Here is a 14,733-nt window from a genome sequence, read left to right on the forward strand (position 1 = left end):
GAACCCAATGGAAGAGGATAAACACGCCCTACTCGGTTCATTTATCATCTAATGTTGATCATGACATCATTCCCGACCTTTATGCCCTTCAGAGTAAATGATCTGCCCTGTGGGATCACGGGATGGCTCAAAGGAGCTCTTGTTGACAGAGTCATATCATTCCCAGTGGACAAGTGACCAATCACATCTCCCTTTCTGCTCCGGTCCCTCCTTCCAGAATGAGAAACACGCGAAAAGCTTGATAGCAATCAAATAGAAAACATCAATCAAAAGCCTGCGCTCGGCTTCCTGGTCTGACCTCACAGACCACACCCTGACTGCAACACTGGCTACCCTTTAGTCCCCGAGCACTACGCACCAAACATCAGGCCAGTCACTATTTCCTGTATTATGTCTTCACTCTAACAAAGATGATATGCTCTCCAGTCAAATCTTTACTTTCCTTCCAAGACATGCATTCTTGAGTTGTGAGTCTCCTGATAACGTGACTTATGAATGAGTATGATAATTACAGACAGATGGAAGCTATTGAGTAACGGACATCATCTTGAGAGGATAGTCTAAATGTGGAACCAATAAACTCTGTTTGGGAAAGGATGGGTGTGCCTGACCAAGAGGAAACAGAGCAATACGGAAAATATGCACTCTTGAAGAAGGTCATCGCTGTTCAATGGTCTTATCAACCACATGGTTGGATGTGGACAAAAATCCACACGGAAGAGATGAAAACTCTGATAAGGAGAAGGTTAGATAGAGAATAAAACAATACATCTATCTTGAAGCTGACCTCTCTCCGAGGTAATCTCCAATTGCTGTTTTGTTGAGGCCTTCACCCTTGTAGAGGAACTGAGCAATGTCATCGCTGGTGTTCTTCAGCAAGTCATTCTCTATCAGGAACTGGATCCCCTGTGAAAGAGACAAAGCCGCCGGTTACATCCTGCTTATGATAACATGGGAAAAATAACATTTCTAAAGAATTGTGACATGTTACTTAATTACTTCCGCCTACCTTCTTCGGGTCCATGTTGAATTTCTTTCGGCCCATGGCCACCTGTTTATTCCTCTGCATATTTTTCCTGGAACATCACAGTGTAGGCTGCAGTTAATTCTCTTGACGTTAACATAATGTAAAAATTATGAGACTGAAATTGTGTAAGGGATATATGAATGGTGTATGTAACAATTACAGCGTAAGAATAGTTTTTATTAAAAAATAATTGGCCAATTATTTTCTCGATCCGTCATTAGTTCTATTAAATGTTGGAAAATAGTGAAAATTTGCATTTTCCAAGAACTCAAAGGGATGTCTACAGGCAGGACCATAAGGATTTATTATACTCTATTACATACAAGAAATAAAATCAGCAAATATTCCCACAGTTACCAGTGACTTGTTTCAGCTCTACTGTGTATAAATGTTTTGCCTTTTTGATATGACTCATTCAGATCCAACAAAATTCAATATATTGACGGTCCATCATCTTACTTATTCAACATGGCTCAGACCATTCCAATAAGTTAATTCATTTCCTGAACGTATCTTTCCATTTCATTTTTATGGCAGCAGCCAGACTTTACCCCTTCGGCCAGTATGACAAATGTTGATGAAGCATTTAACATCATGCATATGGGAACAACTCATTTCTCAGGCCTTGAGTAATTCAGAGGTCAAAGTGCACTTCAGGAGTTCATCATCACCATGGTTACATCTCCATCTCCAGCCAGTGAGAGGTCACCACTTCTTCCCACTGATTCACTCGCGCCAGCATTCCTTTGGCTTTTGTTTGCCAAACTTCAACACCCAACTACACAGATGCTCCACAGAGGAGAGTACAGCTGAGATCAACACTACAGTCTAACCATCATGTTCTGTCTTCAATAAAAGGATCATAGGAAACTTTGATCACAAGAAGGTGCCATAACCCTTAATGGGTTTTAGATCCAAGAGAAAGTGCATTAGGAATTTTCTGTAGCTGATGGGATCCCTAACCACTTGAGTAGACCAAACCCGAGCACTCCCTCCCCTGGGAACATCTATTGTCTGCTTCTGCCCGTATACCCACTGCATTATTCACTGAGGCCTCCCATCATGGGGGTGTGCCTTATGAAACATTTAAACCTCCTTAAAAGCATAGCCAATTTGGGTAGGGTGTTTGGTGTGACGGGGTGGCCCGACTTGGCCATCAAACATTAATAATTGACGGCTTCATTTGCTAAGTTAATAGAAGGCAAACAACAAGCTAGTGTGGACAACAAAGAGGGAAATTTGTGTGTAGTTTGGGGAGGGGGGGGGGTCACATTTTCTTACCTCTCCTCAGTGGAACCCAGGTTCTCGATCTCACTTGTCACTTCTGCTATCTCATCCTTCAGCCGCTGCAGAGAGGAATGTAATAAGTATTATTAAGGAATAAATTCATCACCTGACCTCCCATTTCAATAGTGGAAGGGTATGAATGACACAAACAACATGCAAAGCATCTGTATTGAAAAAACTAAAAGAAAACAAACAAACAAAAAAATCCAAAAAAGCAAGGGCTCTAGCAAACAGTACAAAGGAATACACTATCATCTCTGAATATTTACATTCATCTGTCAGCCAGGTGAGAGAGCAGCATCATTTCACAGGAGCTGAAACTTCCCACACTGCTGCTCATTTCTCAGTTCTCCATAAACTAAAAGTAACTGTCTATATCTCATATTAGAGAATGTGTTTTTGCACGCACTTCACTCCCAAACAATCCTCTCAGTCTAAATTTGATTAGGCTGAGAAAATTCGAGGATAACCTTAATACAAATGGAGTAAGAAAGCGTAAAAGTGGATTATATTTTTTGTAGCGTTTTAATGATTAATGGCTTTAGAGGCAGATTTAGTCGATCAAACCGGGCCCGCTGGTGCCAGACTGGCGCAGTAAGGGCATTGCAGAGGCTAGAGGATGGAGAGGATGACGTCAGCTTGATGAAAGTGTGGAGTAATAGACTGTAGCATTAGAGAAGTCTTATATACAGCTATTGATCATGAGAGGCTTCAACGCTCCTAGTATAGGTTACAATCATCGAGCCTTTCCATTCATATCCAGCTGCAGTGTTAATGTATCATTTCTCATGTATAGTACCAATTCACTATGGGCCAAACCACAAAGGCAACATCTGTGTGTTCAAGGTCTGCGCAATCACAACACATTCCTCAGATGCTTGCCTCCACAAACAAAGGCTGTGCTCATACAGGAAGGGGGGGGGCATGACATGCAGGACCAGCAGAGGAGGGTGTGGGAGTCAATGAGGAGGAGAGGGGTCAGTGTGCAGACCACAGAGGAGATGAGGGGAGTATGGGGGCAGCAGTAGTGGCCAGAAAGAGGGGGAGGGCTGTAATGGTAGCTCATAAAAGAAAGGCTGTCAGATCACGCCTCCAATGTTTGTCTGTCAGGGCCAATGGAAGTTGAGTTGCTCATTGAGACATCTGCAAGCCAACCCTCTGCAAAGGCATGGCATATGTGACATGTGTGTCACCCGTGTGTATCATATGGAGCTGGTTAAAGAGTGGCAGGACTGACCTGAGCAGCAGGCTACAATTATCAGTCAAAGCAATAGTCCAAAGAATCCTCAGACAGGAATCAAACAAACCACTTTAGGAAAATTCAGTCTGGCTGATTTGAATCCTGCCTCACTTTGGAAATCAGGGAGCAAATGAAGGATATTCAACTGGCTGCATTTAGCACATTCCTCATAAGAGCATAATCCTATTTTATCTGCTTGTCTTGTTTTAATACTCTACTGTGTTATATTCCAAACATCATTTCAATAAACCATGAAAAGGAGATAACTAGTATCCATAAATAGAGGGCTCTGTTGAATGGCTAAACAATAAACAGACACTGTTTTCTGAGGAAGTGAGCACTCAGTAGGAAATACCTTGCATTCCACTTGGGGTGAAACGTTTAAAGGGGGAACTTATACAAAGGCAGCAAAAACTGGATGGTGGAGGTAAATGTTTAATCAAAATTCAAAGGAGTTGCAGTTGTAGCTGATGGTAGTGGAAGTGAGCCAAGAGTCTGGACCTTGTAGGTCAAAAAATAAAGGCCTTCTTGCCCAATGAGCCACTTAATCTCAGACGTGGACATTTTAATGCTTAAATCACTTAAAAGTTTTATTATGATTAGCCCCACTGTAATAAAAAGCATCTTTAGATCCAAGCAGTATAATTTTTATTAAACATACAGGCTTTAAAGGTGAGATAAAATACAGCAGCCTAAAACGTGCTGCAGTTGGGTAAAATACTTGTTTCCAGTGAAAAATCGTCTTTCTTCTTCTTTCTTTTGAATTGTGTCATTTTTGACAACTGTCGAAATTACCGACTCACTTGTCACACGAAGATCAGCAAATCTGAAAATAAATAAGCTTGAAAAGGATATTTTCAGCAGCCACGAGGTACATGCTTTTTTTGCATGATTATAAATGTGTACATACAAGCATTACCAGAGCCTCCATATTCTATCTTAATACTAACCTGAATGTCCTCCAGCAGCTCCTGCTTGCGCCGGCGGATATTCTCCAACTCCTGCTGCTCCTCTGGAGTGAGGTCGTCCGGCACTGGGGAGAGATAAGAAAGAAGATGAAGGGTTAGGACAGTGGTGCCCAAAATATAATGCACCTTTACCCTGTTCTCTGCATTTCTGTCTATCTATCCCTTGAGGCATGTTCCTTCAGGTATCTCAGAGCACAGAAATAACATGTATACTCCTTGACATCACAAGATGATTGAATGAATGCCCACAGCAAGCGGTGTGGAGAATACACAATGACAAAATATCATATGAGTCAAAATATATTTATCAGCAGGGGAGGAAAGGAGAGGTTTCAGATCAGAGAGCAAGTCTTTCCTGTCATTACAACTCTCTCAGCATGTGAAACATTGACACCAACAGCAAACAAAGTCAGCAGCAGTCAGGTGCAATTTGAGGAAGATTTCACTTTTGTGTGACTACATGAAACAGCTCAAGTCAGCCAAGCAGCGATGAGCATCAGTGCCAGAGTAGCACAAATGTGACAGGTCTCAAAGCGCTGCAAGTCCTCCTGTCACTAATACTGTAAGCTGTTATAATTAGCTTTGTCTGTGCCAAGGACTGAGGGGCGAGTAATGTGTCCTGATTGATGGACAAAGCGTTGTGTGTGTGTGTGTGTGTGTGTGTGTGTGTGTGTGTGTGTGTGTGTGTGTGTGTGCAGGCCATACCTGCACTCAAAGCATAACAGGTCACCACTGGTATCAGCACTGGTGTATATATATTTTGAGTAACAGCATTTTCTAGTTACCAGCACTTTAAGTCCATATGAGTACCTCATGTTTCCAGCTTAATTACTTTTTAGCACAAATATTTGCACAAGTCATAAGCTGTGACATCCTCCGAGTTGCGAGACACCAACCACTAGACTGCTCCACTGCATAACTGCTGCAAAGTGTTATTTGGCAGACGCCTGCACAGATAGATTCTTGCAGTATCACAAGACTAGATATATTAAGCATGTGTGGCCCCAGTCAGTGGCAATCAAACCCCCTGAACCCAGTGTCACGTTTAAGTAAATGAGCTGCAAAAGTCACAACGTCTGTTACGTTGGATAATCATCTCTGTCACTCAGTGACTCTTTCTCTGATTCCCCCAGTGGCTGAACACAAGCCCCTTTCTGTGACCTCTCCTCCTTCCCTCATTACCTCAGCAGCAGGGTTCAAAGGTTAAAGGGGTCGAGGCTAGGTCTGACTCTGCAAACGGTTAACAAGGTAATGGTTATAGAGTGATGGAAGCTGAGGACAGAGGAATCTTCAACATGAGGTCTCATATTACTCCTTCCAAGACTCTCTATGATACTAACAATGACCCTTAAAAGTCTCCCGCTCCCTTCCAGTTTTTCCTTTCATCGCAATATTGGTCCCATATAATCCTAATAAAGAGTGAGGTTCTAACACTGAGTGTCTAACCTCTGGGCACAATGTACCTGCAGTAATGGCTTGGTGAAATGAAGGTTACAAAAACAAAATAAAATCTGGCACAGCAATCGGTAAAGCAAGGACACGACCAGCCACCCAGAAATTATGAGCTTCATTGTGATTTGAGACACACACACACAATCAGCTAATTTTTCTGCAAAGAATATTTCATTCAAATGTAAAAATGCCATTTTACCTCTCCAGCATTTAAAGATATCCTAAAGTAAAAAAAATAGGTATGCAGCATAATGTAGAGCATTTATTTTAATCACATAAGGCATGCTAACCCAAACATCTTGAGGCACACACTCATGACATTCACTGGCATGTCTGCTAATATTTAACTCAGCGATAAAAGACAATAGATCGAGGTCCAAAACAAGAGCCTGATAGCGAGCTGTCAAGGAGATCGAAAGCTCCACAACAAAGCCACGTTGTCTTCCTGTCTCGTTGTCAGACAGCTGGGGAAGAACAGCGGTCCACTCGAGGTTTACCTTTCACACGTCATACCTTACAGCCTACAGCATCACTGGCAAACCAGCAGCATCCATCCCCAAATGTTCTGGGTATCCATAGAAACCGTGGTTAGCTCGGCTAGACAACTATTTTCACATACGCGGAGGAGCTGACAGGTCAGTGCAGAACAAAGACGGACCAAAATAAATAGTTGCACAGCCTATTGAGAGCAGCTCATATCGGGAGGGGAGATATTCATGTTTCAGATACAGACCGGGATGCACAAGAAAGCACATGACTACACATCGGCTCACACGCAAAATAAAAAAGTGTGGGTAGGTCTGAGAATACATGGGCCTTTTTGCATTTAATGAACTTGTCTCCCTATTGACTGGGTAAGTTAATGTCATGCTGAGCAAACCCAGAGCAGGCTGCGTGTTTAGCAGCACAAACAAGAGTGACAGGGAGGATGAGGTTAAAACAGGAAGTCCACCCTTCTTTCTGGAAACATGACGTCAGGATGGGTGGCTGTCAAGCGCTGAAGGGAGTCATTCCATAAAGCACAAGACAGCTTGAACCAACACAGCACAACCACAGCATTCCTTAGAAGAGGACTGATAGGGGAGAAGAACTGGAGACAGGACTATAATTTGATGCTGAGGAGGAGATGCAAAAAACTGAGTGAAAGGAACATTATCATTTGAGGATGGAAATCATCTGTCTGCTTGCCTCTGTCAAAGAGCAGAAAACAAGGAGCTTGAACAAAAACAGCATCTTTCCAAAAGGTCCTGCAATTAAAAAGGCCAACACGTCATCTCATGTCATCCACATGATGACAGTTATTCAGGGAACTGGCCTATCAGGTGCCTGCCTGGCTCCACCAAAAATAATTAAGACCACATTAGGGAAAGGGAAAAGCCCCGTAATACATGTGCCAGTGTTTGTGTCATTTCCCAGAACACAGCAGATGAGGGGGAACCCATCCACTTAACTAAATGCTGAGAGTTGCTTGTTTGCCTTCTTTCTGTGAGCACTGCTTGGCTGTCATTCAGCAAACCTCTGCACTGGCACAGCCAATGAAAAGAGGCTGTCATCAGAACAAGACAGGAAGTGAGAATGAGGGGGAGAAAGAGAAGAGACAGAAGAGGGCAAATGAGGTAAAGAAAAAGTGATGTAGTATTTCTAAAGAAGTTAAAGTGATTTTTATCAAGATAGCAAATGCCCTGAGAACACACTAGCTCTTACTGGTCTAAGTAAGATAAAAAGTTTGTCTACAATAAGATGGGAAATGTTGTGGTCTTCCCCTTCATGGTATGCTCATCTGCCATCATGTCTGTATCTGTTTTAAGAGCCTTTCAGATGCTGCGGGCCCCTTCAGCACCCTGATGAGGCCGGTGTGCAGTAAAAAAAAAAAAAACAGCCACCCACGTTCCCTCTTCTTCAGAGACTCATGCTGCCTGGAAAACGGGTCATTCAGGGAAATCACACACACACATGCACATGGAGGCGTGCATGCAGAGAGCTGGAGTGGTGCGCAGAAGGAAGAAGGATACAGTCACATGCACACACGCGTAACACCCACACAAGGATGCCTGGGGCTGCCACGGCGAGTGTCCCGCTGTGCCCGGCGCTATATCAGTGCTCAGCAACTTGGTTTTTGTTTTAGCTTTCAACACTAACACCATCTGACTGGAACTGTCCACACTGTGATATTCAAATCGAATCCATTATATCCCTGAAAAAATGTCAATCTTAAATCACTTAGTTTATTCAGATTTAATTAGAGATTATTTTTAAATCAAGTACTGGTATAATGAAACAGGTCAATCACTTATAGTATTAAAACAAATGTTGCATCACTTGTGAAAGTGTCCTAAGTATTTTTCTCACAGTACCAATAATAATACATTAAGAGATTAAGATTGAATTACTTGCTGGGATCAAGGTGGTGCAAGGTGATTTGGAAATGAAGAGAAGATAATGACAATGTTTCTTTGTTAAAGTACTGACACAAGTGCTCTATTGTCAAATCTGGGACATTATAATCTGAGCTCTGTCCTGCCCTCCTCTGGCCCTCATTACTTCTGAGTGCTGTTTAATCCAAGTTTAGGACACTCAATATGCTCCGTTTGTGTGTAATCCTGGTGCCCACTCCTGAATTGGTGCATCTTGATCCCTCCTGTGTTTTGTGTAACTTTATGGCTTTAAAATGTAAATGCTTTGCTTGAGCCCCAAAATAGTATTTAAAATTTGAGATGTTAACCATGTGTGTCTTTATTTGTTTTGTTTGGTGCCACAGTGACCGGCTTCAGAAAACGTCTGCAAAGTTCCTGAATGGGCAAAGCCGTTTTTAGCAAGGGCTGGGTCAGTGGAGAGCGCTGGGGAGATGACATCAAGGGAGATACCAATTATAGCTCCCTCTCCCACAGCGGCAGAGCCCACTAATACACATCCTGATTGCTATCCTGGCAGAAGAAGGCAGACGTCTCATTTCCACCCAGATCACTGAAGAACTCTCCTTGGAAAATGAGGAAATTAGAATTCTGAGTGCTTGTAGGATCCTTTCAACCCCCCTCCCTGCAGATGTAACCCATTTCAGGAAGCTCCTCTGAGTTCATGAGAAAAAAAACAACAATCAACTAAATAAACTGCTCACCTAGTCTGCCCCTAGTGACACAGCTACTGGACAAGGTCACAAGATACACACTAGATGTTCTTACACAAAGATGTGGAGCAATAAAATGTCGAGCTTCACAGGAGCAGATGGAGGCATCAATAAATATATTCACACCACAATAATGCCTACGATCTGCTGACTGAGGGAATATGCAAAGTGATACACATCCATTTGTGTAGCCACGTGTTTATGTGTGAATGTGTGTGCATGGTTACATTTTGATGGCGTGCACACACTGAACGAGACAGATGAATGACACTGGTACTGTAGCAGCTATCACTCCCTGCATGAGGTCTTTCATCTGTTGTGTCTACAAGTCTTTTCCTCCCTATCTTTAGTGAAGAAGCAGCATCCATCTGGTCCTAACACACTGTCCATTACACTTGATTAGCCCGCTCATCTTCTTTCTCTTTGATTTCTCCTCTCTCTTCTTTTACAACCCCCTCTCTTTCCCTTCCAAGCCAATCTTATCTCCAACATACAACCAAGATCATTGGTTTTCTCCGGCACTCCCCCTGTTCCTCAAGGCTGTTACTGCTGCTCTACGGCCTTTGTCCTCATAGTTACAATAACAGTTCCCTTTAAACTTGCTAAAACACACCCTCCAAACCTGAGGCCCCGTAGGCGACAATCAGTCATCGACCCATAGCCTAAACCAATAAGAGTGCCAACTGTAACAAGAAACAGACTAATTCATGATGAGGTTTAATGCATTCTGGACCAAGCACAAACACACACATCGATTATGTGAACTGGTATGGGCAAAAACACACACATGCATGCGCAAACACAAAATACACTAAGGTCTATTAAATGGCTCAAAGCTTTCTGATCTTAAAGGTGATTTAAAACGCTGATCTCTGATCTGACACTGAATCTCATTACTAGAGAAAATCCCAGGGGGACTCATGCTCATACATATTTGAAACCACATACACACACCTCCAGCTTTTGAACCAGACAGCCTGTAACAAAGCCTACCAGGGGCTGTGAAGGAATGCCAGTCAGTAATGTGGGCACCGGCCCAAAAGAACTCTCCTCTAACCTCCCGGTGCTTAGTTGCCACACACATAAAAAGAACCAAAGCTAGGCCCCAAATGGACCGCCATTACAGATCAAAAATTCACAAAGCGTTCAACCTGACCTGAGTTGTGGGTAGGAGGAGGTGAAGGGGGACTGAGAGAGGGGGCAGACAACAGGAGAAGGAGCTCTGTGTTTGGCCGGGGAGGCGTGGGACAGCGAATGGCAGGAGGACACAGAGACAGTGGGATGAGCGGTGGGACGATCACAGCTTTCTCTTTGTGTCTGCAAGCAGCCTCTCAGGACATTCCTCCACAAGGCCCGGGCAGAGACTGATGGCCGGAGCATCTTTGGCTTTATTTCTCAGTCCAGGCTCAACATTCATTTGTTGGTCATCCCAGCTTCCTGAAGCCATCGTAATGGCCCTTTTGGGCACTTACGTGACATGATGAAGTCTTCTACAGTCATAAAGGTTCTGCCTCTCACTGAACTTCTGCACTTTTATTGCTCAGATATATGATCCAACAGAACACGCTTTTCCACCATCCCCCTAATACACACAGACCTCACCCCCACTGACAGCTCCACATTGGCCTGCTGCACCAGTGCTCAATCATCTCAAGTGTCTCTGGCCTTAACCACAAAGCAACAAGCAATAAGCCAGGACAGGCTGGAGAATGACAGGACAGCTCCAAGTGCTCCCAAACCAGGAGCACTTTATATGATTCTCATAGCTGTTATTGATCTGTGTAGCATGCATTATCCCCAGCTTGACTGACTTCATCCTCAACGCTGTCATTCTAGAGTGGGTGAACACAAAGTCAATGAAAACTGAACCCACATGAAGGCAAGTGCCAAAGATGACAGGCCACACAAACAGACGTGAAATAATACAAGATCTATTAACCAAAACACATATGCTTCAGCAAATTTCTATAAAAGTGCAAACTAACCCAAGTGAGAATTCCTCCAAAGCGTCCGTTTTGCGTTTCCACTGAATCTCTCCTCATTGATATCATTAAAAATCCAGCAGTTGTTCGGTCAGCTCCTGTGGATCAACACTGATGATCCAGACGTCCACATGTCAAGTGGCAGAGAGAAGGAGCCTGCTCCTCCAGTCAGAGAGAGATACCGCCAAGTTTCCTCAACTGTGCAGCACAGCTATCAGCTGCCAGGCTGCTCACAGCACACTGACACAGTCCATTTGGGAAGGAGACTTACTCACTACCACCCTCCTCTCTCTCTCCCTCTCTCTCCTTCCCTCCTTCTATCTCTCTCTCTCTCTGTTTTGCTGTCACTAGCATTAACATGAAGGCTCCACCCAGTGGTCATTCTCTGCCTCCTCCTCTCTCTCACACACACACACACACACACACACACACACACACACACACACACACACACACACACACACACACACACACACACACACACACACACACACACACACACACACACACACACACACACACACACACACACACACACACACACACACACAAAATGGAAAAAAATAAAGGCCTATCCATGACTTTCTTCCAATATAGATAAAATATGTTTAATTAAATTAATTGTTATTTTCAGCTGGTATTCCCAAGTATGTATTCAAATATATGGGAGTTAGTAACTCATTTGTATGAAAATTGATTAAATGAACTTAGACACAATTCCCATTACTCAAAAAGTATTGCAATTGGACACCCTGCCCTAATAACTGGATTCATGGATAAAATACTGATCGGCCCTTATACTCATGCTTTAAAAACATTAAAACACAAAGGCCAAAAATGATAACACAAAAACTGGCTTATGTTAAAATGGGTCATTTTCTAAAAAGTATTCATTCAAAAGTCACATGTATTACAATATTTGCCTGGTTACTAAAGAGCTAACGTATTAAAAAAATAAACTAAATTGACTTAAGGTATTTCTTCTTGTTCTGACACATCCGGTCATCTCCCATAGAGGCAGAGAGGAAGCCGTAAGCTCTTGCATGAGCTGTTATGAGTCAGCACTTCAAGGCAGGTCTCCTCTCTCCTGACCAGTCATGCAACTAGTCATATCATCATTCATTAACACCACCAAACTCCTCTCTAACAATGGAGTGTGCTGAGACAATCATGTATTTTCACAACAGCATTACCCTAATGCTAATGATGCATGCCGAGACACTGTGGAAGATTCACAGCATTCCTCCTCATCGTGTCCCAAGATGTGTGTTTTTACAGCATGAGTGTACATTCGCCTCGGGTAGGTCCGCAGAGCAGAGCAGACGTGAGCACTTGCCTCATGTCTGTACAGAGCTGGATGAGTCAACCTGGAGCCCTCTGCTGTGCCGGCTGCACTCTGCAGTCCCACAGATGAAAGAGCTTCCTCTGACTAGTGTCAGTATGGGATCCATGTGTTAGTGCAGCAGTGGGACAAGTGAGGATTTCTTTCCTACATAAGAGGATATAAACTATCCTAACCTCAGAAACCAGACCAATATTAAACAATTATTTAAGGCGGAATCCTTTAGAGGAGGCATAAGTGCCAATCAGACCAGATCAATACAATATAAATGAAAGGTGTTTTATTTTGAGAAAGAGGAGAAAGAGATGTGTCTGAGACTGGAAAAAAACTGCTTACTTAGTCATAATATTTCTATCAGTATTGTCATTACTCTCTCAAAATATGTAAAATCTACTGCAGATCAAGATCAGGCATGTTGTCTGAACATCTTCTGGGAAATGTAGGAAATCATTGAGTAAAGATCAAGTTGATATATCAGGATGGAGGAGTTTGTAAATATGTATGAATGGTGACCATATCCAGAGGCTTAAAATAAAGAAATATCTATCCATAGCTCATCACAGACTACAGACTACAGCATGGATCATGCAGAATTTTCCCTTCTCAGGTTCTTTCATTTGAAGAATTTTAGAGGTATGAGGAGGTAAAAGTAATCAGTGTTTCAAAAAAAAAAGCAGAAATATACATCATTTTACAGAATTCTTCATGTCTTATTCCTTTAATCATCTTGTGAAGGCTTTTCAATTCCAATAGTAATTACCAATTTCAGGAAACAATGTGTTTACGGTGAAACTTTTAAGTAGCTACCTCTGTTCGCTATTTAACCCTGTTGCATTATCGTGGGTCATGTATAAGTCACGCCATTGAGTCACAGGATTCAAATGACACAGAAGACGGCTGCTAAAACCGAAATGACACCTTCCACTCCCCCAACACCACATTAACATGCTCTATCAGCTCACAGTTAAAGGGTCTGCTAGCTGTTTTACGGCTGCTGTGAAGGAATGCTGGGACCAGAGGATGTGACTGGGTGGGAACTGGAGCTGGAGAATATATAGCGAGGCCTGCCACTGCACACACAGCTTCGGGGTAGAGCAAACATACAGACGACTCCGCAGCATAAACATCCTGCAGCTGCCCACACACACTATCTATCTATCAGAATGAACACAAAAGATCAGCGGTCTTTTAACAAGCTCCATTCTGTTTTATTGCCATTTATCAACATTAATTGTTTTTAATAGGACAATGTGGAGGCTTCCCTGTGTTGATCCTCAGAAGCGGAAGTGCTATTTCTACCCACAATACACGCCTTTGTCCTCTGATGCAGTTAGCCTTGATTGTTATCAGGGCTGTCCAACTATCAACATCCTCTCTCGCCACTCTCTCACGTACACACACACAAGTCCAGAGGTTTTCTCTGGACATGATGGCGTAGCTGGAAGAACCCTGAATCTTTGCTATTCGGTTTCTACTAACCTGCAGCTTCACCTCTCCTAGTGTCTTGTCTCAGTTTTTTTCCTTTTTCTGTGACAGTTTACAGAATATAGACCACACACAACTTGTGGGATGTCACTTCCTGTTGAGGCATATTATCAGACTCTCGGCTTCCTGTTTGTGAGCTGTTCTCATGGTTCTGGCTGAGGAGTAAAACTTGTAGCTAAACCCGCCCATCCTGTGGGAAATGCACTAACATTGTCATTCTTCCTTCTTTCTAAGTTTAATTCTTCAGTTCTGTCACAACATGGTGGGGTTTGAAGCCGGGGGTTACGCAAGGACCCCAATAAAGCAGCTATACAACTCAGCATGCACGGCTGAATTGTGTACATCTTTCACAAAGTTTCTATGGTGCTGGATCTTTCTCTTTGTCCAATGCATTCTGTGTTTCAGTCACAGAGAACACACACTGACACAAACAGTAACTATTCCCTATCATTTATGAAGTCAATAAGAACCCAGAAATGATTAATATCTGTTTTTCTATGTCATGAGCAACTTTTAATTGTAACTTATTTTCCTGAAGCACAAACAAATTATTCACAAATGCTGAGAAGACTATTGAGGCTCTACTAGACTGTAACCAAATCCTGACTTGGATTACTGTTTGATAGGCAAATCAGGACTCTCCCGCTTTCGCTGTGGAGCTCCTGCCAGGTGCTATTTAGATTTTCTAGGCCCTATCAAGAGATCTGATGAGAGAGTTTAGTCTTGTTTGAAGAAAATATCTCCAAGCGTGTCTGTACCTGTTGCAGACAAACCTGAAAGTCACTGAAATCAGTAGTGAGAGAGGAAAGTAAAATTAACTGAAGAC

General features: G+C 42.8%; 1 protein-coding gene across 3 annotated transcripts in view; it reads right to left on the bottom strand.

The window, feature by feature from the left end:
* The window catches only part of cyth1a (cytohesin 1a), a 36,247-nt gene that overhangs the window by 9,009 nt on the left and 12,505 nt on the right, over nucleotides 1-14,733 (bottom strand). For 2 of the 3 annotated variants that reach the window (XM_062439542.1, XM_062439543.1), the window contains exons 2-5: nucleotides 4,505-4,587; nucleotides 2,309-2,373; nucleotides 1,010-1,076; nucleotides 788-906 (exon numbers count right to left, since the gene is read on the bottom strand). In XM_062439542.1, coding sequence (XP_062295526.1) covers nucleotides 788-906; nucleotides 1,010-1,076; nucleotides 2,309-2,373; nucleotides 4,505-4,587 — 334 coding nt within the window. Of the gene's footprint in view, nucleotides 1-787; nucleotides 907-1,009; nucleotides 1,077-2,308; nucleotides 2,374-4,504; nucleotides 4,588-11,083; nucleotides 11,338-14,733 lie in introns of those variants that run through there. The other variant, XM_062439544.1, reaches the window with a different exon arrangement.

The sequence above is a fragment of the Scomber scombrus genome, chromosome 18 (assembly GCF_963691925.1).
Source record: "Scomber scombrus chromosome 18, fScoSco1.1, whole genome shotgun sequence".
In the NCBI taxonomy this organism is placed as follows: Eukaryota; Metazoa; Chordata; class Actinopteri; order Scombriformes; family Scombridae; genus Scomber; species Scomber scombrus.